This window comes from Juglans microcarpa x Juglans regia, chromosome 1D, assembly GCF_004785595.1.
Source record: "Juglans microcarpa x Juglans regia isolate MS1-56 chromosome 1D, Jm3101_v1.0, whole genome shotgun sequence".
NCBI lineage: Eukaryota > Viridiplantae > Streptophyta > Magnoliopsida > Fagales > Juglandaceae > Juglans > Juglans microcarpa x Juglans regia.
Genome location: NC_054594.1, coordinates 21,230,430 through 21,256,405, shown reverse-complemented (window position 1 = coordinate 21,256,405; position 25,976 = coordinate 21,230,430). Strand labels below are relative to the sequence as shown.

General features: G+C 37.3%; 2 protein-coding genes across 2 annotated transcripts in view; both read right to left on the bottom strand.

The window, feature by feature from the left end:
- Positions 1-25,976, bottom strand: part of LOC121240152 (protein NO VEIN-like) — a 138,263-nt gene that overhangs the window by 27,222 nt on the left and 85,065 nt on the right.
- On the bottom strand, positions 1,646-9,122 carry LOC121240185 (protein NO VEIN-like). Its single transcript, XM_041137594.1, has 3 exons — positions 8,991-9,122; positions 2,953-3,457; positions 1,646-1,801 (listed from the first exon to the last, which is right to left on the bottom strand). Exons 2-3 carry the CDS (start codon positions 3,454-3,456, stop codon positions 1,661-1,663), a joined length of 645 nt encoding a protein of 214 aa, XP_040993528.1. The 5' UTR covers position 3,457; positions 8,991-9,122; the 3' UTR covers positions 1,646-1,660.

The window sequence follows — 25,976 nt, the reverse complement described above, 5'->3', positions numbered from 1 at the left end:
CCAAAATTTCACAAAATGTTGAAGTATTCCCAAATTCACTTAACGAGTAAATAATACCAAATTATGGTCACCCAGAAAAATAAAAATAAGCTTTTTTGAAAGTGGATATTGAAGTTCAACATAATCTTCCTAAAACTTCAATGCATGTATATACATTAGTGGTACTCATAAAAAAAAAAAAAAGAAAAAAAAAATGTATATACATTAGTGGTATGGTGACAAGAGTCTAATGACCTGAATTCTATGCCTTTCAATAAAATTCAAAATACAAGATAATGAAAAATTAGTGCTGTAACAATCTGAGGAACACTCAACCCACATCTGGGTTATGACTATGTTTTATATTAATAAAATGAATAAAATAAATTCAAATACAATACAATACAAAGTCAGATATAGAAGGATTCAGAGGGGTTGAAAATAAAGTTTGGGTCAAGAAGATGGGGCAGTATAGAGTGTGCCGGAATGCTTCCAATGATATTATTAGAAGCGGCCCATTTTATTACATTGTAAGCAATGAAATTTTCACTTTATGAATTTTTGTGGCCTAGTAAATGTTACAATTTGAAGTTCCTTGGAATCATTGTAAAAGAATTTCTCGTTCCCAGGCAGCGTGGGATCTCATTCACTACTCTCATATACTCAATCTAGGTCTTGCAAGCATAGTTTAAAGGATCCTAATATTTTATGCCTTTTTTTCAGGCAACAATTTTGAAAAAATTGTTAATTTTTGGTGCATTTACAGTCCATTTAGCAATTAAAACAACTAGCCCCCCCCCCCCCCCCCCCCCCCCCAACACACACACCAAAAAAAAAAAAGACACAAAATTAGAAAATGATGAAAAATAGGGGACCATAGTTGAACTATTATACAAAAAAATTACCACAGATGTCATTAACAACGCACACTCTTGTATATGTCCCACATACTTGGGCATATGCCTAATATTATGATTAACAAAATTTTGTTTACTAATAAAAAAAAGTATGCAAGTCATAGACAATAAAACTTGGCCACTTACAAGCAATCAAGTTTATGGGCAGAGCAACCTAAAGCTTATGAAAGGCTGTAAAGATGCAAAGTTTGATGGGGCTTGGGGAGGTTGGTGCTAGAAAGAATCACAAGGGTGGAGTTGTGGAAGCATATAAGAAAGGGGTGGAAATCTATGTAAAACATAGAAAATGATATATCTTGGATCAAGGCATGTTCCAGCAATAATCTTCATAACGGGAATAAAGGACTCAAGAAATAATATAGAAAGTACTGCACCGGGGCCTTTATTTTTTGATAGGTAGACAAGATTTTGTTGATCATAAGAATTGGTGAGAGCAGGACTTTAATATGTCAAGTAATATTAGAGATAAAGATAGAAATCGACTGCAGTGCACAATCCTCCTTTTATCATCAAAATCAAGCGTCATTTCCCCATATCCAACTAATTCCAGTACCTCAAAGTAGCAAAAGGATGTGAGATAGGATTCCTTCTTCATTATTATTATTTTTATGAAGTAATGAATCTTACTGAAAGAAAAGATTACACCCAAGAAATGAGTATAGAAGTGGTTTAAAAAACATTGATCTAACAAAATTCCAATTAATTGGTAATACTGAGATTTTATTATCTAGTTAAATTACATTATCAAAGTATGGTACTAAAACTCAACACGTTTGACTTACTGCAACATTTAGTAATCCAGCAAAGGGGAAGGATGAAAACATTGATTCAATTTTCTTTATTCGTTTCTCTTTCCTTTTTCCTGGAGCTTTTTTGTCATAAAATTCAAGCATCCTCTTGAAAACCTGCAAGTATTGTTACGAAAGTAAGATAAGTTGTACTGATAATCAAGAAAAAGAGACAAAAATCAACTGAGAATTACATGCCATTTTTGTAAGCAAACTAGCAACAACCAAAAATATCACTCCTGTTTAGAAACATATCCTTAGCACAAGAAATAGATGTAGAGACATGATTATTATAGAAGATGGACAGGCATAATTTAAAATGAAAGTGCAAATTCTTCCTTTTTCCTTTTTCATAGGAAGCTGCATATAATCAAAGTATCATTTTAATTTCCTTTTTCCTTTTCTTGTACTATACAAAATTTGAAAATTAAGGATATAAGAGAAAGGAACGAGAAACTTAGTTTTTCTCTTTGTTTAAAAAAAATAGGGGGAGAGAGAGAGAGAGAGAGAGACTCAATATTCAAACTATGACTTCCTAGCTGTCGCATATATTCCTAAGTTTCTACAAAGTAAAAACATTACAGTCCAAACACTTCAGAGACCTGATACAATCACAAAAGATATGCACAGTAAAATAAAAATCCGTTCAACTCCATAATACCAGTCTTAATACATGTAGTATAAGAAGTAAGATTTCTTGGCAAGAGTTTCCTTTTTCTCTTGATTATTTGTCTTTCTGATAATTAAGAGAAATTCTAATAAGAGAACCTCAAAATACAAGCCAAAATATAGAGTAGTAGAATCTAAAATAAACAAAAAAAGAAGACTGCCTTAAATCCTTCATTTACTCCTACATCTTTTGAAAAATAGGATTTAAGTGATTCCAAATTAAGCTCAACCCAATTGGAGTACACACACACATTTTGCATTATCAACAATGAAAACTATTGAAATTCCCAGCCAATCCAACTGAGCGAAATCCTGTACTAAAAATCCAAAAGATCATGCAATATATGATATAAAAAAAGGTTTCAAACTTTAGAAGTATTGTGAATTCGTTCCAAAGGATTCCACTTATGAGCATATTCTGAAAAATAAATCATATAAAGCAAAACTAAACTTCAACACTTAGATAAATCATAGGAAGCTGGGGAAAGATGTAAAATATAATCTGTAACAAGAGGATGAACGTACCTCAGGCTCTTAGATAAATCATAGGAAGTGTGGACAGATGTGAAGTATAATCTAGAACAAGAGGATGACCATACCTCAGGCACTGTATGCTCCTGACACGCCTCGTTCCAGGTTGTTATGAACGACCTCATAGAGTTAGTGTTCTTTTTTGATAAGCGTGTCCTCTTAGAGTTATTCGCAATCGCAAGATCAGCTTTATTCACATTGCTATCCTCCTCAGTCTTGTTGTAATATTTTACTGCATGAAAATCTATATCTATATTTTGGTCATAACTTCTAACAGTTTGTGTAGAATTGCCAATCCTTTCATCATAAGAAGCACAATCATCACTGTTCTCATCATCTGAGCTTGATGAAACAAATGATCTTTTGTCTCCTCCACATAAATCCGTCTTTTCTGATAAAAATGATTCAATACTTTGTGTAGAATTGGAAGGTTCATTCAGCTGCTTCTTCAGTGATGACAAAGGAGGATGTTTCCGGCATTTCTTATCAGATTCTGATTTCAATGCCTCCACAGATTTTTTTATTGTGGCATTCTCTGAGTACCCCGCTTTTCGAATAGCAGAAATATGCATCCTATGATCATCAATCAACTGAAAAACAATCATGTTATGTCACTTTGCATGTATAAGAGCCAATGGGCAAATCGGTAGTTATGAGTACAAAGTGCCACTACATTGCGTTGGCCCTCAAGGGAGCTAAAATCACGAAATAAAAAAAAAATGATACTTTGATCCACTGCCATAGACAAAGTCTAAAGGCAGCATCAAAAAGCATGTTTAACTGGTTTTAAAACCTAGACGTTAACAATCAACATTACAGAAAAGAAGACAATAGAGAGGAGATGTAGTCGAAAGTGGATGCAGTATCTATTCAAGTCTTGACTATAAATGGTGAAAATCTATAAGGATTAATCCCATCAACCAAAGTTTCAAATACTTAACAGGTGAACACAATCAACAAGTATGATGAACAGTACAAACAAAAAACGAATAAAGGAAAAAACTTGTCTTTCCCTCTAAAAAACATAAAGAAAGAGAAGTCGGAATCCTCCTTAAGAGGCCAAAGGGAAACAAAAAAAAAAAAAAAAAAAATTAGGGGGTGCATCAAATGCGAAAGGGCAACCTCTATCACCAAATCTTCATAAGAAAAGAGCTTCCCTAAGAAAAGGCACCAGTTTTTAAGGATACTTTTTTTTTATAAGTAAACAATAATTTTATTAATAAGATGAGGCCTAGCCTTCCAAATTCGAAAAATCCCAAGAGTGAGACAGATGCAAGTCCAACTACTTGTGCCGTGGCCCTTAGAGGGGAGAGAGAGAGAGAAAGTCACCTTGAATGCCCGAGACTTTATACACAAGACTTTATACAAGGTGCTCATATAAGCACTACAGGCAAATGCCTCAGTAAAAATACCTAGAATCGGGGTTCAAAGGGCCTTGGTCGCACCTTACCTCGCTGAAGCGCCTATGTGAGTGTCTAGCTTGCCTTTGATAACACTAACATGTACTACTACTATTCATTATTATCCTCAGAAAGCAGCAAAAGAAACAAGTCAGTATTTGGAACCCTTTAGAAAGGGGGAGTCTAATGGAAAAGCAGTATTGCCAACATTTAAAGAAATGATAAAGCAACGAAAGAAGGCCAACAATACTGTCCCAAATGTTCCTCGGCATACACAAATAATTTAAGGTTAGCATGTGTTCCAAAGGAAAAACTTATCGTACAAGCACAGTTTAAGAACTTCATTCTAGTACTGATCCAAACTTTGGCATTTAGAGTGCACCAATTGATGAGCTTTTGAAACATGTGATGGATCCCTGAACCATGCAACACTAAAATGCACCACAATATTCCTAAGCTGAATTTCAATAGAAATGGCAATACCGTAATTTGGGCTTAGAGAGATCTCGTGCGCATAACAATATTGTCTAAAAGAAACAATTGCACAAGCAAAGGCAAAATTGGTTGAGTCAATATAAATGATCTATGAGATAAATTGTAAACTTCAAGTAGCATATAAATCTCAACAAAGATAGAAAATACATCAGTTCATTATAGAAACTGCATGCATTGTCGTGTGAGTTTTATGTCCATAAATTAACATAGGTCTTCAGCTTCTTAGACATTCTTTTTAATGAAAGTACAATGCTATTTTATTAAAAAGTAGGAATAGAATATCACATACATCAAGCTCTGAATTCGTATGCCAAGCTTTTCCTTGCTCTCAACTGATTGCTTCTTAGCAATGAAATCCAAAAACCCTTCAGCACTAATATCTTTATACTTCTTCTTATGAGAGAACTTCCAAAGGAAAGAAATTATCTCTTCACTAGTGATTTTAAAGACTTCTGTTACATCAGAGTTCACTGAGAAATAATGCAAGATAAGTGGGTGTCGTAGCAAAGGGCCCAACTCCAGCTCTTCAAACTTCTCTACACCCTCGTTCTCGCAGATTGCCACTTCCAAATCATACAATGAAGTAATTTTTCGAACCCCAATAAAGCAATGGATAAATGCATTTATCTACAAGACCACAAAAAATAAAAGGATTTTATGGATGCTCACTGCATGAAAAATTAAACAAAAATTAAGGGAATATCCTACCCATCATGTTGATCGCTAAGGAAATGGGGTAAATGAACTGCTTGTAGGTTTTCTCTTAGTTTCAGACTCAGAATGAACTAAACGAAGCAGACCAATTAATAGAGTAGTCCTAGAGCTCCCATAAAAGCAAAAATGAATTTCTCAATAGTTTTGATCCCCCGTATCCATGCTCCTTTTAGGTTGACTGAGAAACGGCCTCTCTTTGGGAACAGCAATATGCGGCTTCTTATTATTGATAAACAAAATTTTATTGAACATGAAATAGACAAAGATCCGAGTATACTGGACAAAGGCCCGAGTATATACATTCTTTATCTGAATGTAAAAATGAATCATTTCTTGATGTGGCCTACTTGGGGAGAGCAATATACGACGCCAACCATATATGATATTTGTCAATTCTACTTCTTCAAAAGCGCTCCTTCCCTCCTTCCGCTCTCTAGTACTTGCTTCTTTGCCTATGCACGTAAAAATCCACACTTCTTTAGGTAAAAGGAAAGAAAGCTTAGACAACCCACCCCAAAGAAGCTCAGCCCCCTCTATAGTTTTTCTCTCCACTTCTCTCTAGGTTAAAAAAAAAAAAAAAAAAAAAACCCTCAGCCGACCCTCTCCATCGGAGGGGGAGGGAGGAGCTTCCTACGGTCTCCCCTCTACTTACTCTCTTCTCCATCACCATAGTTTTAAGTGTTTTCCATTTATCTTTTTTCTTCCACTAGATCGGAAAATATTTGATATATTGCCTTCCGGGCATCAAACCACCACACACACGAGACCATCGTGCTTGACAGTCATTGAACCTTTAGAACCCAATGGAAGCACTGCTAAACGAACCGCGTGTGGAACACACGTCTCCAAGGCCATATGCTTTTTCCACGAGCTAAAACAAATTATGGCAGCTAGCGCCACATGCGTTGTACGGCTGGAATCGTCAACTTCCAAAATTTTCAAACCTAGGTCATCTTTCACAACCATTATCGGCATGTGTGCCCCCACAAGCCCAAGCCATCACCGCCGCGTATACCTCCGATGAGCCACCATTGTCGATCTGGATTTTTTTCGATTCTAGATGTCTATCTATATTTTAATTTTCCCTAATCGAGGATCCAAAGGAAAAGGATATGGAGATTTCCTTCTAAGATTTGGACGTTGAGTTTAATTGAATTGTTTATAAATAGTAATGAGTTAAAATAAAATAAATTTTGTGAAGTTTACATGAAATAAATTTAAGTGTATTTATATATTAATATGAGTTTAAATATATTTATAAAAAATTATAAAATAAATTAATGCTATCATTACATTCAACTATTCATCTGATATATCAAAAATATTGTCTGCGTCAAATGATAAAAAAATTTTTGCAAGCTGCAATTACAACCATCCAAGTCAAATTAACTAAGGGTAAAATGGACAAAATATTCCTTTCTATTTTTCCCAACTACCTATTTGTAAGATCATGTGCCCATGCAAAATTTCTGTCATTGGTCAGGTTGGTTATATTAAACAGTATAGACTCAAATTCTTTTCGGATGCAGTTAAAGTGGCTGTTTGGATGGTAAAAAAGATTTAAAAATAAACTATACTGATTTGAGTTGGAAAACCAAACAAAGCCTTAATAATAGTTTACAACAATGCCTCTTTTCGAATAAGGAATACAATTGCATTCGAATCCACCAATTGGATTATAAAACCATTGTTTTAGCTGTCCTTGGCTTGGCTATGGAACATGGCTCGGGTAAAATTTATTGGGCCTATTACCATATTTGTTCTGATTGTATGCACTGCATTTTTTGTAATGTAGTTATTATTATTATTATTTTAATCCCCACACTTTCCTCTTATATCTTCCTTGTTATGTTCAATGCAAGCTCGATTAAATTAAAAAAGGGAAAATAACTACTTAACTTGAGAGGGGAAAGAATTTTGCCCACATCCAAAGGGAAGGTGTTTTAGGGATGGTTTGGTTACACATAACCTCATTCTCATCATTATAATTTTTATAAACTCTCACACAAAATATAATAAATAATTTAACTTTTTTAAATCTCAAAATAAAAATAATATTAAAAATTTATATTATAATAATATTTTATTCAACTTTCAACAAAATATCTCATCTCATCTTATCTTATTTGAACTGAATAATCAAACGAGACCTTAATCCGTTCGGATATATAGTAGGGGCATTCTAGCCCCACCCAGCAATTAGTAGCTGTAGTAGGAATATTTCAATCCAACATGAGATCTATAGATGGGCACTTTGGTCTAAGTCATCATATGAATTTCTACTAGGTAGGACCTAAACTCACTCTTTTATTATAGATAAATATGCATGGACTCTCTTTCTCTCGAGAAAGCCATACTTGACACCACCATGATCTATGCTCCAACAAGTTGTCCTATGCTTTTGACCTTAGCCCATCAAATATTTTTTAAAAGATATTGTCTATTCGTTTAACAGAATATATTTTGGTTCAAAGTAGATCAAACTCGATTTGAGAAAGAAAAATGCAGAATATCTCTAATAGAAAAATGATGGGGGCTTTGTGTTTTGAGAAATGAAGTTTGTTGAGGAAGGCTGGGTCATACGGAGAGAAATCATGCATGCGTGCAGCCATAGTGGCGACTACCCGACAGCTGTACAGGCTGGTTGTAAATATCAATTTTTCATTAAAAAAGGAAGGAAAAAAAAAAAAAAACGCAAGAGAGAGAACAAAACTCCATAAACAATAAGGTCTAGAATCTTGATCGGGGTGTAGCTGGGATTTTAAACCTGGCGAGGGTAATTGAATATTAAAGATATAAATTTATACGTACGACTATTTTTTCACTATTTTTCAACTATTTTAAAAAAAAAATATTTATAATCGTAAATTATATAACCACCGCATAATCATTTTAAAATAAATAAATAAAATATAAAATTTACGTAAATAAAATTAATTTTTTAATAATAAACTTCATATTTTTTTAAAATAATTATATAGTATTTACACATTTCATAATTACATATAAAATTACCTTTTTTTTTTTTTTAATGAAATTTTGTTCTCAAAAGTAAAAAACTCCCACTAACTACGCCAAACAGGCACCTCGGCGAATGATGGTTGCGCTCACCTTCTCAGCAAACCAAACAGATCAATTAATATTATGGTTCCTTCTCGTTATCCTCTCACACCATATTTATTTTATTTTTTAATTTTTTTAATTTTATTCTTTTTAAAATAATTAATTTATTTTTTATCATTCACACATTACATATTTAATAAGATAAAAAAAAAAAAAAAAAAAAATCATATATAGTATGGTGCATGGATGATAATTAGAATTTCTCTTATACTAATGCTCTCGGTACACTCAAATAAACTAACAGAAAGTCTAACCTTCGATTGCGCACGACCATTTTCCTCCACTTCCTCAGCAACCAAGCAGGGTTTAACTAGAGGAGAAGAAATTTAATATAATTAAATAAAAGAACAAATATGCACCCCCGCGTTACGCACCTTCCCTTCCGTGACAAGAAGGCGATGAAGATTCGGAACCTCCTGCATCGAAAATCCTAAAGAGCTCCACGAGTCGATCTTGAGCATCAACAGTGCTTCCTGAGACACTTTCCACGACGTCACGCTCTCTCCACTCCCAAGAATTTTGAGGCGAGCCTCCTCAACGGCGCGTCCCACCTTCTCGAGAAGCTCTTTTGAGTCTTTCCCAGTTCGGGATCTTTCCTTGGGTCGGTTCTGGTAATATTACAGCACATCAGAATATTAGTCTCCATGATTCTCGCATCTCCATGATTCTTGCACATCCCACCAATTTTGCTATCCAATATTTGATTTATTTGTAACGGCATTATTTGATTTCTTTCCATGTAAAGCATCACCGTACATAGCTATATATTTTTGTAAATCATTCTCAATGAAATATGAATCAATTAGCCAAACTAATGTTTAACATGGTATCAGGCCAAAACAGGTTCTGACTTACCTTTCCTTGCCGATGGCTTCCTCAACCACCGATCCTCCTCCATCTTCTTCCCCATATCTCCTCCACCCCTCTGATTCTCCTAGTCTTGTTCTGGTTTCCGGTCTCCTCACCAGTGACAATTTTCCAAAATGGCAGCGTGCTATTCACCGTGCACTCAACGCTAAACACAAGCTTTCTTTCGTTGATGGCACTCTCAATGCCCCTGCTAAAACATCCCCTGATTATGCCCAATGGAGCCGCACCAAAGACATGGTCTTAACTTGGCTTCTCAACACAATCACCCCTTCCCTAGCCAATTCCTTGGACTATCACGATGATCCTCGAGATGTTTGGCTTGATCTCGAATCTCGTTTTAGCCATGGAAATAATGCTCGCCTCTTGCATCTTAAAAGAGAAATATCCAACCTTCATCAAAACTAACTCTCTATACCCGATTACTACAACAGTATCAAACAGCTTTGGGATGAGTTGGGAAATCTCCAACCCCTCACCGATGCCACTACCTTGGAAAAAAGGGCTGAAGATGAACGTGTCTTTCAATTTCTTCTCGGCCTCAATGATTCCTACGCTGCTCTTCGGTCCCAAATCCTTGCCACTGACCCTCTTCCATCTCTGAATAAAATTTTTTCCATCCTCTTTCAAGAGGAACAACAGAGGCTCCTTCAAGTATCCCGTCTCCACCCAGAAAACATTGCTCTTGCTGCTCGGAGTTCCCCTCATCCACGGCCACCTCTCAAATGCACCGAATGAGGAAAGGATGGCCACTTACGGAATCGCTGCTGGCGTGTTATCGGCTACCCCCCGGGCCGTGAACCACGCAACCCCAAAGGCCATCTCTGCTCGGGAAACCTCCCTCTGCCACCGTTCATCTTGCTGCTTCCAACCCGGTTCCAGTTGGTCCTTCGTCCAGCCCGATTCCAGGACTCTCCTCCGAAACCTATCAACAGCTCATGAATCTCTTACAAACCCCTCCATCCACGGCAAATTTTGTTGGTAACTCTTTCTCAAACCCTTCCTTTTTTTATCCCCATGCTGATTGGATAATCGACAGTGGCGCTAGTGATCATATGAGCCACTGCCGATCATCATTTTTGCATCTTCAACCCCTTTCTTCGAGTCGTGAGATTCGGCTACCCACGGGTGCTGTGATCCCTGTTGAAGGCATTGACACCATTCAGCTGTCCGAAAATATCATCCTCTCCAAAGTCCTTTATGTCCCTCTCTTTCATTATAATCTCCTTTCTATCCCTCAACTCACTAATAATTTACCGTGTATTGCAATTTTCTCATCTTCTACAGTTTTTTTTCAAGACCTTCAATTGAAGAGGCTGATTGGAGCGGGTGAAGCTTGCAATGGACTTTATATATTTCGGCCATCAAAAGTTACTGCTTTCTCTGCTCACACCCTTGACAATAAGACCATATGGCATCAACGTCTAGGTCATCCTTCCAGTTTTATTATTCCTAATATTTTGGATAGTCCTTGTACTGTTTCTTATTGTGATGTTTGTGCTCGTTCTAAACATACTCGCTTGCCTTTTCCAACTCAAGCTACTAAAAGTACGATTCTTTTTAATCGAATTTATTGTGATATTTGGGGTGGATATTCCACTGCTTCTATTTGTGGAGCACATTATTTCTTGACTATTGTTGACGATTTTTCACGCACCACTTAGATTTATTTAATGCGTTTTAAATCAGAAACCTTTAGTCATTTAATGCATTTTTTTGCCATTGTCAAAAATCAATTTAATTCCACCGTTAAACATATTCGCATCGACAATGGCCAAGAATTTCTCTCTCAAAATCTACAAACCTATTTTCATGAACATGGCATCATTCATGAGCGTACTTGTGTTGAAACTCCTCAACAAAATGGTGTTGCGGAACGTAAACATCAACATCTCTTGAATGTTGCCCGCAGTCTTCGTTTTCAGGAACATTTACCCCTCAAATTTTGGGGCGAATGTGTTCTTAGCGCTGCCTATCTCATCAATAGAACCCCTACTCGCTCTCTTCAAAATCAAACTCCTTTTCAAATTCTTCTAAATACTCCACCAACCTACACACATCTTTGAGTGTTTGGCTGCCTTTGCTATGCTCAAACTCTTACTGCTCATCGCGATAAATTTTCACCCCGTGCATCTCGTTGTGTCTTCCTTGGTTATCCGAGCAACTGCAAAGCTTATAAGTTATACAATATGGACACACATGTCATTTTCTACTCCCGTGATGTTACCTTCCATGAAAATCAATTTCCCTTCCAAACTCTTGTGTCTCCACCTCAGTCTACTTCCATCATTCTCCCTTTACCTGTACCTCAGCGTCTACTTCTCCTAACACTTCTCCTCCCACCATATCTCCCGACCCTATCCCTCCCGCTTCTCGCCCACGCCGTACTATCACTCGACCTCCATATCTCCTTGATTATATTTGTCCCACCATACCCACGGAGTCCATTGCTACTTCAACCGCTGCACAGTCCTCAGGTACTTCTCATCCTTTATCTACATTTATCTCTTACTCTCGTTTTTCTCCTGCTCATTATTCATTCTTAACTGCCCTTACTGCCTCTGTTGAACCTACCTCTTATTCAGAAGCTACTCGCCACTCTCACTGGCGTGAAGCTATGTCCTCTGAACTCCGTGCTCTTGAGGAAAACTCTACTTGGACTCTTGAACTACTCCCTCCTCGTTTTTTTCCGGCTACAGTGCGGGGCATCGAGCACGGGAGACTTGAATGTAACGTAGCGTGATTTGTCTTTCATCTTTCGTGTCGGGGAGTGGTCATGGTCAGGCGAATGAAGTACGAGGAAATAAAAACACTTTCTTAATAAAAAAAAAAAACAAAAAACAAATTTACATGGAGACCATCCTCAAACGATCTATGTCGGTGTAGATTTTTGGATTTATTTGAATCTCAAAACTATCTCAACACATTTTAATTCATTATTATAATTTTTTTAAATTTTAATATAAAATATAATAAATAATTTAATTTTTTTAAATTTTAAAATAATAATAATATTAAAAAATAATATTTTAATATATCGACTAAATTTAATTCAACATCCAAACGCAATTAGATTAGTTTGTTTTCACAATTCTTATTAATTTATCTCATTTCATTTGATCTAATCATTAAAAATTTTTTAAATTTTCACACAAAATAAAATAAATAATTCAACTTTTTCAAATTTTAAAACAAAAAAATATTAAAAAAATATTCTAACAATATTTTATTCAACTTTTAACTTTAATGTCAATTCATCTCATCTCATCTGTGAAAACAAATGAAGCCTTAGGTTCCGTTATGTTGAGTTGGGTTAAGTTGAGTTGAATTTTTTATAAATAGTAATGAGTTGAAATGATGGAGTGAGTTTTCTGGAACTCACCTTAGATGAATTTAGATATATTTAAATGTTAAAATGAGTTAAAATGTATTTATAGAAGTTGAAAAAGATTGTGGATTTCGTTTGTAAAAACGTGTTGAGTTAAAAAAAAATTATAGATCCCACGTATAAAGAGATTTTGAATTGAGATAAATTTAGTGATTTTAAAATTAAATGTTTAGATGTTAGAGTCAATTTAAAATTAGACTGAGCTGAATTGATTTCAGTTCATTTCTACTTCCAAATAGAGCATTCTAGATTGCGTTTAGATAATAAAATAATTTCAAATATTCTTTAAATAATAATAAAAAATAATGATAAAATATTAAATAAATATAAATAATAATAAAGAAATAAATAAAAATAAAATATTATAAAAATACTCTACTACCCAAACATTCCTTATACAATCAATTTAGGTCCTTTTCAACGTCCAATCCCATGCAAGTCCAGTAGTAAACACCTAAATTTTTACTTTCATGTACCATCTTTAATAGACTTTTGTTGACAGTTTTCATTTTACCCTGTTAAAATACTCTATCCTTTCGGACTAAACTTTTTTTAAACTAAAAAAAAAAAAATTATTAAGATTATGTTGGAATGTTGATAAGGTGATTTCAGATCATAATCTGTTAATAGTAATAAATAAATTGTAAATAGTAATAAATTGTTTATGAATAATATTGAAGTAATCTCAATTTCACTTACCAAACATAGCCTTAGTTTATATGTCTCCTTTGTATGGCTTAATTTCAACCGTGATAATAAATGACATTCGATCTATTTCTGTTTTTCTTATTAAGCTCCTTTAATCCGACCTACTTTTGTATGGCTTAGAGTTCATTTGGTTACGCAGTTCAGATGAGATGAAAATATATGTTTTGTTGGAAATTGAATAAAATATTGTTATAATATAATTTTTGTTTTGAAATTTGAAAATTTTGAATTATTTACTATATTTTATGTGAGACTTTGAAAAAATTGTAATAATTGTATGAGATAAGATGATATAATTTAATTTTGTGTAATCAGACCAGTTCTTAATTTCATGGATTTTGAGCTATATCATTGATAGTCTTGACAAGATAAGGATTTAGTTTCACAAATCCAACATATCGGGTTAATTGATGATTCTTCGTCCATTATCTCATATAGGCGATCGAGCAGATTATTCAAAATATATGTATAAATGGGCAAAAAAATGAGTCGAATAATATCCACTTGTAAAAGATTCTATCCCCATTACATATATATATAAAGGTAACTTTTTCTTTTTGCTAATCTTAATGATCTATTTTATTCTCTCTCTTTTCTTTCTCTGTACTCTCTTTCTTTCTTTCTTTGTTCCTTATACACTGCTTCTCTCTTTTCCAATTTCTTCTCTTTTTTTTTTTTCTTTCTACGTTTTCTCTTCCTCACCCCATCCTCTTGTTCTCCTCTTTCTTATCTCTTTTTTCTTTTCTTTTCTTCTCGATCGTTTCCTTTTTCTTTTCCTTTTCTTCTTTTGTTATTTCTTTCCCTCACACCATCCCCATCTATTAACAAACTTGTTTGTTTACGTGCATGGTTCCTTCGAGTACACGGTTCGGTAGATGTCATATTGATGCATGATTCTCTTGCTAATTTCCACATATTTATTTGCAGTGCCGGAGGCATAATCAAAGTTATTACGCTCACAATCACGTCACCTTGATGATGCATGCATGCATGCACGCACATTCAGATTATTCCATTAAGGCTTCTTCATTCGTGTTCATGGCATGACCATATGGCCGAGATTGGCCCACGTGACAATACTAGATTGTTGGCTTTTTCATTGCCCACCCTCGACCCGATACGCGCGTGTGTACTTGTGACAATGTTGTCGATAGCCCTCGATCTTAACGTAATAAATTATTGAATTCGTGGGTCTTTTTCTTAGAGATCAGTTTATTGTACGTGGATGAATAATGAGTATAATTTCATATAAGGATTATAATTTTGGAGGGGTTATTTTAAGTTGGAATAAATAGTTCAATTAGATTTTTTTTAGGAACGTCACTAACAAAATAATAATAAAAAAAAACAATTTATAAAGAGTAAGAAATAAAAAAAAAAAATCAAGACCTAAAGAAAATAAGCATTTCACAAAAATCATAACAACAAATAAATTTATAATGTTTTAATAAAAAGAGAATAAATAAACTTTAATCAAACATAAAACTTAAAATTATGATTTGAAATCTTTACAAAATTTTTAGAGAATATTAATGATGACTGTAAATAAAAATGCTTTATTTATCTTCTCCTACTCCTCCCTTTTCCTCCAAAGGATGGTAAGGCACTCAAACTCCTCTTTTTTTCTCCTGAATGTGTAACAGTTATCAGTATTGTGAATTTCATTCTAGTAGTAGGTGTAAAAACGATGATTAGCCCCGTCATGATTGTCAGCTTCTCGGACATTTGATTTTCTTTCTTCTGGCACATTTAGGTTGAGCTGTGCTTGTGTGCCTGGCGCCTTGTCCTCTTGAGGGGACAGTCTCATCCCATCTCTCGTCTTACTGCCCCCTTTTGAGGTTTTTTTTTGGACTTTTGCTCGCTTTGATGTGTTGGACCTCCTGTCTGCTTGCTCCAATTCAATTTTTCTTGGGGCAGTCAAGGCCCGAAGTGTGTCCTCGTCACTAATAAAGCCATTTTCCTTGCCCATGAACTCCCAAAATGTCATGGGAGTTCTCCTTGCTAGCTTCGCCATGAACTTTCGAGGCCATATGCCTCACAAGAGCTCTGCCAACGTAATCTTCTCATCTTGGTTGTTAGTCATCATGCGCTTTTTGTTGAACCTGGCCAAGTATACTTTTAGGCTTTCATCTTCATGCTGCTTAATGGTTAGGAGGTAAGCGGTTGAACGTCTCCTTCTTCTACTTGCCATAAATTGTGTTAGAAATAATCGGGCCAACTCACCAAAACTATTAATCAAGCTAGGTGACAGCACCCTGAACCACCCTCTCGTAGCTCCTTTTAAGGTTAGCAGAAAGGCTCTGCAAGTTGTCTCTCTAGGGAACTCATGCAAAGTCATGCAAGCCTTGAATGTCTCTAGATGCTCGAGAGGTACATATCTATCTGGGGAACTATGAATTTTAAAGGTAGCAGTGCGGCCATCACCTCCGCACTATAGGGCAGGTCTGTGCTGGTGAGCAACCGGTCGACTGACGATGAAGCTCTCATCCTTTTTCGCCATCTTTTTGTACTTATCCACGAGGCTGCGTAATTCATTGTGCATTTTCCTCATTTCTTCCTCGTCGGTGTCTATCCCACCAATGCTTTGGGACTCTGTGTGTTCATTTTGACTTGCCCCTGTGTCCTCCTCTTGCTCGTTTTTCCTTTTTTTTTTTTTTAAGGTTTCATTTTCTCGCTACAGGTTCTCTCCCTCCTCCATTTCTGCAAGTCTTCCCTCCATGTTTTTTGACGAAGCTTCTTGTTCATGGGTTGTTTAAGAGCGTATGGTAACTATCATAATAAGGACACGTTATTTTTATAAAGATCCAACAAACAGTTCCACTGTTGACGATGTGTTTTGCACACTAGGTACTGGGCTCAGTTACCTGCAACACAGAGAAGATGAGAGGCACGAGGTTGAAGGGTTACCTCCGATGTTTAAGTTATGCTCCTTGGAGAGAATTTCAATAAACAAGAAAACGTAAGTCCTGAATTCTAACCTAGTACCTGACTTTTATACTAGTTGTCGAGATGGTATTCTCCAGTATGAGATACCACGTTGTAGTCTTTAATGCGGTGCAGTCTCCCCAGGCCACTCCTTTGTGGCAAGTGGGTGGGTGCGGCCTCCTTCCGTGGTCTTTGTCAAGGACAGGAGGTCTTGTCATGATCTTTGTCAAGGACAGGAGGTCTTGTCATGATCTTTGTCAAGGACAAGAGGTATTGTCATGATTAAAAAAAAAAAAGCGACTAAAGAGTAAGAATTAAAAAAAGTAAATCCAAAACCTAAAGAAAATAAGCATTTCACAAAAATCATAACAACAAATAAGTTTGTAATATTTTAATCAAAAAGTCTGTACATAAAGTTTAAGCAAACAGAAAAGTTAAAATTATGATTTAAAATCTTTACAAAAATTTTAGAGAATATTAATGATGAATATAAATAAAATTGTTTTATTTATCTTCTCCTATGTTTTAAACGTGTTTAAAAGTAAATATTATATATCTACAACGTGGAATAAGGTCAGATGAGTTGTGCCCTTAAAAGTAATCCTACATGCATGTCTACCAAAAAATAAGGCCTCGTTTGTTTTTACAACTCTTCTCAATTTATCTTATCTCATTTAATCATTATAATTTTCTTAAATCCCCACACAAAATAAAATAAATAATTCAACTTTTTCAAATTATAAAAAAATATAATATTAAAAAAATATATTCTAATAATATTTTATTCAACTTTTAATTTTAATCTCCGAGACCTGAAACTACCTCTAAAGGCTGGTTTGGAGAGTGAGATGAGATGATAATTTTATAAATAATAGTAAACTAGTTTGTGAATAGTATTGAGATAATTTGAGTTGAGTATTTTTTGAGTTTTGAGAAATGAGAAAGAAGAAATTGAATAAAAAATATTAAAAAGTTAAAATATTATCAGAATATAATTGTATAATATTATTTTTGTTTAGAGATTTGAAAAAGTTGATTTTTATTTTATTTTTAAAGTTTGAGAAAGTTGTAATGATTAGTTTGAAAATATTTGTATTTAAATTATATTTGAGAAAGATATGAGATGAAATGGAAATTTTAAAATGAGATATATTTTCAAAATAAAGGCTATTGTATCGTTTGATGAACCCTTTTCTTTACAAGGTAGTATTTGGTAGTCAATCTCTATGACTTGTTTAATATAAATAAATGGTATAAAATAGGGAAGATAATATATATATATATATATATATATATATATATATATATATATAATTCGATAATGTGAAATGTAGAGGGCTACATGACTTTCAATGGGAACCCAACTGATCTCATTAAGATTACTGTGCTATGATACCATCGATTCTGACCAAACATAAAGGAAGATTGATATTATTTTACCCCACTTGGTTAGTTTTGACCAAACATAGTTCTATTTTTATAATATGTTTATTAACTCACCAATTCCGTAATCACTTTTTATTGCATTCATCTCTTTGATTTTAAGAAGATGCGTTTATTTGTCTCTGCTTAATGTTAAGCAGTTTCTCTGAAGAAGTTGGTACGTCTGCAACCTGCCCTGCCATAATCGGTTTTTTACTTGACCCGACCCGACTCGAAAATCTTTTTTTTTTTTCTTTTTCAAATCGATCTGATCCGATCTGACCCGTCTAAAATAAAATTGGGCTAAATCCGTATAATCCGATTTTTATGTTTTATAATTTTATTTTTAATATAAAATTGAAAATATTGAATGCTTTTCTTCTTCATCTGGGTAGGCAGCCTTACATCCATTTTATTTTTTAATTGAAAACCAATTTTTCCCCCTAATCAAACTTCAACTTTCAATCTTATCTACAATTTTTATCATGCTAATATCTATAGAAATGCTGAGATTTAAAGAAAACAAAGAAAAATATATGAACAAGAAAAATACTGACATTACCGCTTCCTTCCCATTTACATTTTCTCAGTAACCAAACAATTTCAAACCCACTAAATACTGAACTGAAATAATCATATTAGACCCACTAAATATTAGACTCAAAACCATTGACAGACTCAAAACTGCTCAATATCTTCTCTAAAACAACTCTTGGCTTGGGCAAAGGTATTTATTGGAGCACGTAAAGGTTATTAAACTGGACTAGAAATGGTGATTCGTTGTTCGATTTTTCTTCCACCACTAGCTTTCTTCGATCCTGCATCTCCTTCTTCTTCTGCGATTGTTCATCATGAAATAGTCACTTTGTTTATGCACCAACACTCTGTTTTTGCAACACATGAAACAATCATATTGCCCCTTAAAGCCCAGACGCTACTCTTACCTAGTTCTGCTCGAAAATCTCCAAACAAACTCCCTTTCCACCATAATGTGACCCTAACAGTCTCACTCATCGTAGGTTCGCCCCCATAGAGCGTTACCATGGTCCTCGACAGGGGGAGTGAACTCTTTTGGCTTCATTGCAAAAAAAAAAAAACCCAAACTTCCAGTCTATATTTAACCCACTTCTATCTTCTTCCTACTCTCCAATCCTATGCTCCTTGCTCGCCTGCAAAACTCGCACCAAGACCCTACTCCTACTTGTATCTTGTGACCTGAATAAGCTCTGCCATGTGACTATCTCCTACACAGACGCCTCGTCCAATGAAGGCAACCTTGCGTACAAATTGATCGGCGAGTTGGAGATGGGAGGCAGGGTTCTCATTCGGATTTGGGTGGCTAGGGTTTGAGAACAGAAGATAAGTATGCTTTTATAGTCGGACGAGTTGACACCGAAAACACAGACCTGCTACTAGTCGGGTTGGAGATCTGAAAAGATGAAACCCGCTAAAAGTCAGGTTGGGTCGGATTATTTTAATCGGGTTTAGCAGTTTATCGGATTATATGCACAGCCCTAGAAGTTGGAACTTTTTTGGATCATCACAGTAAAATAAGCAGTGGACATAGGAAGGTAAAAGTGAAAGGACCTGTTACGTCCACCGAGCGAAAGTGCATTTTGCACTTTATTTATTTTTTAAGCATTTTTAAAATTTTTTTAAATATTTTTTAAAAAAAATCATAAACTCATTAAAAATACTTATTTAAACATTAAGTAAAAAGTAATAAATAAAATAAATTATCCATTGGCATGCGCAGTAACTTTATCATCTTCCAAGGAGAGAAATTGGGCGTACACATATATGTGACAAAAATGTAGCCAATGAGCATTCAATACTTGTACCCAATCACATGGGTTGCAGGTTGTGATCCCCATTACTAGACTACCAGATCATGTTTGCAGGAATTGTTTCTTGGTCTCTGGTTGCTTGACAACGTGTGGAGGTTGGCACATGGAAATCACGACTGCATCACTGTTGGGGATGTGTTCCACCCGCCGTTCACCAAGACGTTCAATCTTCAACAATAATTGAGGGCGGCATGGTATGCCCAGTGCACTTCCAATGCCTAAGTTAGTAATTGGTAAATCGTGTTGACACGAAAGTATTGGATGATAGAGTTACATGAGATTATCATCTCCTATCCGATATATAGGCATGAACGTTAGCGATAAGTACGGGATATCAATTCAATCTCCTGGTTTCCCTTATCAGTTTAAGTGATTGACATTGATACCAATAGAGAATTATCCAATAATATGACAAGAATCTCGTTGTTTTCCTAGGTTAGTTATCCTATCTTATCGGTTCGGCGATTACCATGTCAATCCATATTGCAAACAATCCTCTATAATCATAATCTGATATTCTTTAGGCCTTATCCTTGGGCTAGGGCTCATTGGGGCGATAAAAGTCCCTCCAGTTATCCCGCTAACTCCCGTCACGAGGACGTGGTAGGAATTAAATAAGTGGAAGGACTAACGCTCGCCTTGGGCGGAAATTTAATAAGTACCCCGCTTGACGATTCACATTCCTTAGGCTTTGGAGATTTTAATGACTACCTTGCTTCTCGGTACGTGTCCCCATGCTTTGGGAAAGATGAAACTACTCCAACGCCCTCTTTCCGTCACATCATTAAATCGTGTAACGATGTTGTTGTCAGCCTCTTCATTTTCCCATTTAAGCGAGTAATTGTCGCACTGTTCCCCCTTTATAATCATCTCTTTCTTCGTCTTTCTTTTCTTTCTTCTTTCTTTTGCATTGTCGCATTTTAGCTTTCTCCTATCCTTCCTCTAAAACCCCAGCTTTCATTGCATCCTGATTTCGCAAATTAGTGAAGATGGCCCAACAGAGTTCCGCTTAACTTCCTGCTCGGGACACCTTTTCTTTGGCTCCAAAATCTTCCATTCAAAGGGATGTTTCCTATTATGAGGGTGTTGAATGGCGCTCCATCCTTACCCCTGAGGACCTTAATAAGTTGAGGAGCTACTACGAGATTCCAAACTCTATGATTCTTGAACTTCCCCATCGTGGTGCCGTCGATGAAGAAGGTTTCGGTGAAAAAGTGGTCTTGTCAGCCTGTGCTTTTGTTCATGGTCTAAGGCTTCCTTTTTGTCGCCCTGTGCGCGATGTTCTTGATTTCCTGAAGTTGGCGCCCGTCCAACTTCACTCTCATGCTTGAAGGGTCCTCCTGTGGAGTTGTATCGTATGGCGAATGGTTTTGGAACTTGCTCGGGAGGAATATACGGATTTGACTGCTCGAGAATTCCTTGTTGTTTATTTGATTAGGGGTTCAATGGGTAATATATGAAGCTTTCATACACGTTTCCATCAACTGGCGCGGTTTGAGGGTCAGCATTTCAATGCCAAACAATGGTAGTGGAAATTCTTTTTATTTCTGGCTAAGGTTACCAGTTCCTTGGCCCTGAAACCCTGAAGGGCAAGTTTCCGATTAATGCCAATTGGGGTAGGGTTCCTGATTATAAGGTGAAGACAGTTACTTTGTTGGAGCGGGAACAATGTTGACATGGTTCTCGCCTTGGTCCAAGAAAATGAGGACGGCATTTGGACTAAGGCCCTCCTGACCATAGGAAATATTGATCGATTTTTGGTTATGCCCGACCGTTCCCTTGTGAGTGGTAGTTTGGTTTTTACAAAGGTGGTAGTCTCTCCTAAAAAGAAGAGGTCTACCATTACTCCACTTAAGAAAGCAAGTAAGCGTTCTCGTTCGACCCGCATTGTTGACCAAGAAGGAGAGGATGGCTCACTTTGTCGCGGGAGCAGTGGGATGCTTGAGACACCCTTGGCTCAAAGTGACCCCGCCTCTTGTGATTTGTCAGTCGCCGACCCGTGGGGCTTCCTTTGGCCATGACGATCTTGACGACGTGATAGGCCAAGCGTTTACCGACTTGGCCATAACTTTTGATTTTGACCTCCCTTCTCGAGATCTTAATACAGTCCACTCGACTTCCTTCAAGTTTCCTGCAATCCCTTCCATCGACTTGGCACAGGGCAACAAAAAGGAGGGTGTGGATATTTATGACGCCTTTTCTCTTGGCCTCTTTGACTCGATGCCACCAAAAGTTACCGCACCAACGGCGCACGACGATCCAGGTTGGGAGAGTGAGCAGCTGGTCAGTGGTTGCCGTTAGCCCCCACATGGATCTAAGGGAGAAGGAAGCCACTCCCAACTCTCTTCTAACTACCATCTCCGAGGCTGAGACCCCGTCCACCGATTTGGAAGTGAGTGGGGAGCGGGTTTCCATCCCTTCTCCCTTCAATTTTTCCTTTGGGGGTGACAGAGGATCTTCCCCCTCTCCTGTTCTCGAGGAAGCTGTTTATGCCAGGGAAGGTGGGGGCGAGGAGGAATCTGTCGCAACTAATTTTTTCATGGTGAAACATGCTCGCCCCACTTAGTAGTTTGGTTGTGCCCCTAAGGGCGGAATTTCTTCTGCTTTTGTCATTCTAGACCCTTATTCCCTTGAGTCTCACCTCGACTTAGTGCCAAGGGTATCTGTGAAGGGGTGTCTAGGCCCCTCTCGCCCCTTTCAAAGCGATTCTATCAACGACATGGTTGGTCAGCTGATCGAGCCGATTTGGACGATGAGATCTGAACACGATGTATGTTTGGTGTTTGGGCGTGGCAAGAGTTTGAGAAGCTGAATTTAGAAAAATTCAGGATAGAAATCCTCCTTGAACACGCGAATGGGTATATACACTCATTAAAGGGTATTTGGATGTCCTTCAAGAGGAGGTGTCTGCCCTTTGGGGTGAGATCGATCAAGTGAAAGAGGTCAGCGCCCGAGATCATTTTGAGTAGGGATGCTACCCACACCATACGAAGCAAGGTAGTCCCCTCCCTGCCCTGCATGGGCCGGGGGGTTGGGTTTTTCACCCTCGCCTCGCCTCCCGGCACCGGGGGGCAAGGGAGGACTCCCAATCGGCCCTAGCCTCACCCACTTCAATAGTGGACTACAATCCACTAGGCTCAAAAATTATTTTTGGGTCCAAAAGTGATCAAAAACACATTTTTACACTTAAATTGTAAATTTAAATTTGTAAATAAGACTTTAATTTGAAAAATAAGTAATTTTTAAATTTTTTGTGCCCATTTTGTGTAAGTTGTAGTGTAATACAAGAGTCCGACATTGTTTAAGTATGAGATTTTTATTGTTAAGGTAATCTATAAAAGAGTCATCATACTACACTATAACTTACACAAAGTATTAAGTAAAAGTTCTAATTAATACATTAATAAATATTTATATAAAAAAAAATTGGGTGAGGGGCAGGGGATGGGGCAAGGCCCCACTGGGGCTATACAGCCTCCCGCCCCCGCCGGTGTCTTGCCTTGCAGGATGGGGTGGGGCAGAGGAGCTGCGCTACCCACCCCTAATTTTGAGTTGACTTTGTTGAAGTGTGAGAGAGACTTTACTCGGGCACAACTGTCTCGCCTTGAAGAAGAAAGAGACTCTGCCCAAATGGAGCTAGCCGCCTCCAAGAGGCATTGTATTGAACTTTCCAAGGTCGTGGTGGCTGCTGAGGTTGCTTGTCGGCAGCTTGTCCTTGACCTTTTTGAAACTAAAGGGGCCTTGGACGAGATTTCCAAGAAGAATTTGGGGATGAAGTAGGATCAAGAATGGATGGATAGGCATAAGAGGGAACTGAGTGAGTTTCTGCTGCATCTTGACATGAAGGTGAAGGATTGGGATAAGAGGGTGGAGGAGTTGGAATTTGCACTAGCTCTTCTCACCCCAAATCGTGGCAGCCAGATCTGTCCGCGACTGAGCTTTCGACTATGGCTACGAGGTTGGCATGGCGCGGCTGCGATCCTTCCTATTGGCGAATCCTCAGACTGACTTGAGGTGCCTGAACCTTCAATCCTTCAAACTAGACCCAGTTTCCCATCAGTTTGTGGATGGCTTGGGACGCGATACTATGCCTGATGCATTCCCTTCTACGGCTCCTGTGCCTTTAACTTTTGCTACTCCGCCCTTCTTAGTTTGCTCCACCCCTTTTGTACTTATTTTTGTATGATTTGGAGACCTTGTATAAACCTTTAGAACTCTTGTATTAGTCATTTTGCATTTTTATAAACTCCTTTTTGAGTATTTTAAATTTTTATTTTTATTTTTATTTTTATTTTGATCACTTGGTGTTGTGCTTGCACTTGGAACTTTCTTGGTGTTGTACTTGCTCTTGGAACTTGCTTGGAGTTGTGCTCGCATTTGGAATTTGCTTGGTTTTGTTTCATCACCGCAAGCCTCTGAACTTGACTTTGATGGTCGAGGGTTGCTGGGTCTTTTAGCTTGCGGGTCCTTTTCATTACCGCGAGTCTTTGGACTTGACTTTGATAGTCGAGGATTGAGGGTTTTTTGACCTGTGTGCCCATTTCATCATTGAGAGTCTTTGGACTCTACTTTGGTGGTCGATGGTTGTGAGGTCTTTTGACCTGTGTGCCCGTTTTATCATCATGAGTCTTTGGACTCGACTTTAGTGGTCGAGGGTCATAGGGTCTTTTAACCTACTCACCTGTTTCATCACCATGAGTCTTTGGACTTGACTTTGGTAGTCGAGGAGGGTCTTTTGACTTGAGCGCCCATTTCATCACTGCGAGTCTTTTGACTCTACTTTGATGGTCTAGAGTCGTGAGTTCTTTTGATCTGCTCATTTGTTTCATCATCGCAAGTCTTTTGACTCGACTTTGGTAGTCGAAGGTAGATGGGTCTTTTGACCTGCGTGCCTGTTTCATCATCGCGAGTATTTGAACTCGACTTTGGTGAGAAATAATATTTGTTGACGTGTGGCAGTGGCGGAAACAATCGCATGTATTCATAGTTTTGAATGTTATAGACATAATTGCTCTTATTCGTCATTCCTTATTGCTAATACCCAAAAAAAAAAAAAAAAAATCAAGGGTAGAACTTCTTTAAGTGCTCAACGTTCCATAAGTACTGCAATTCTTTCCCCTAGCTATCCCTTAAGCGATAATAGTTTGGTCGATTGTTAGCGACGACCGCGTATGGTCTTTCCCACTAAGGGCCAAGCTTTCCTCCAGCTTGTATAGTTATTATTGCCTCCTTTAGCACTAGGTCGCCTACTTTGAATGTTTAGGGCTTGACTCTTTTGTTGAAATAGCATTCTGTTATTCTTTTATTAAGGATTGCTTGAATTCCAACCTCTTCCATCTCTTCATCTAGGAGGTCGAGGTGCTCTTTTAGCACTTTGTCATTTTGGGGCGAGTTGAAATGGCGAGTATAGTGAGTGGGCAGCCTGACCTCCACTAGGGCTACGACTTCACTTCCATATGCTAGGGTGAAAGGGGTTTTTCCTGTTAGGGTCTTTATCGTTGTTCTGTAAGCCCATAAGACCCCTGGGAGCTCTTCAGCCAATGTCTGTTTTTATCCATGAGCTTCGTTTTTAGAATCCCCAGTAGGGACTTGATAGTGGCTTCTACTTGTCCGTTAACTTGTGGGTGCCCTCAAGACGAGTACTTGACCTAGATTTTTAGCTCTGCACACCATTCTTGATAATGCTCTGAGTCGAACTATTTTCCGTTGTCTACGATTATGCTTTGAGGGATCCCAAATCAGTAGAAAACGTTCTTCCACAAGAATTTAGTGATGTTTTTCGTTGTGATCTTCACTAGATGCTCCGCTTCTGCCCATTTGGTGAAATAATCCACGGCGACAACTACAAACTTCACTCCCCTTTTTCTGGGCGAGAAGGGTCCTATCAAGTCAACTACCCATTGCGCAAATGGCCACGGGGCCATGATGGGAGTTAGTTCTTCTTATGGGTACTGTTGTACTGCGGGGAACGCTGACACTTGACACACTTTCTTGCGATCTCCTTTGTGTCTCTGGGGGCGTTAGGCTAGTAGTACCCCATCCTCATGACCTTTCTCGCCAGTGCTCTTCCTTTCGAATGATTCCCACACACTCCTGCCAAGACGTACTAGGCCTCTTGTGGTGAGACGCACCTTAGTAAGGACGTGGCGAAACCTCGCTTCTAGAGGATGCTATCAACTTTGGTGAATCGTGCAGCCTTCCTT

Excerpts from the sequence above, each read along its gene's own strand:
- LOC121240185 (XM_041137594.1), bottom strand. The coding sequence starts at position 3,456 with ATGCATATTTCTGCTATTCGAAAAGCGGGGTACTCAGAGAATGCCACA. Across the intron at positions 1,802-2,952 it reads AGGAGCATACAGTGCCTGAG|GTTTTCAAGAGGATGCTTGA; the intron begins GTATGGTCATCC and ends CAATACTTGCAG.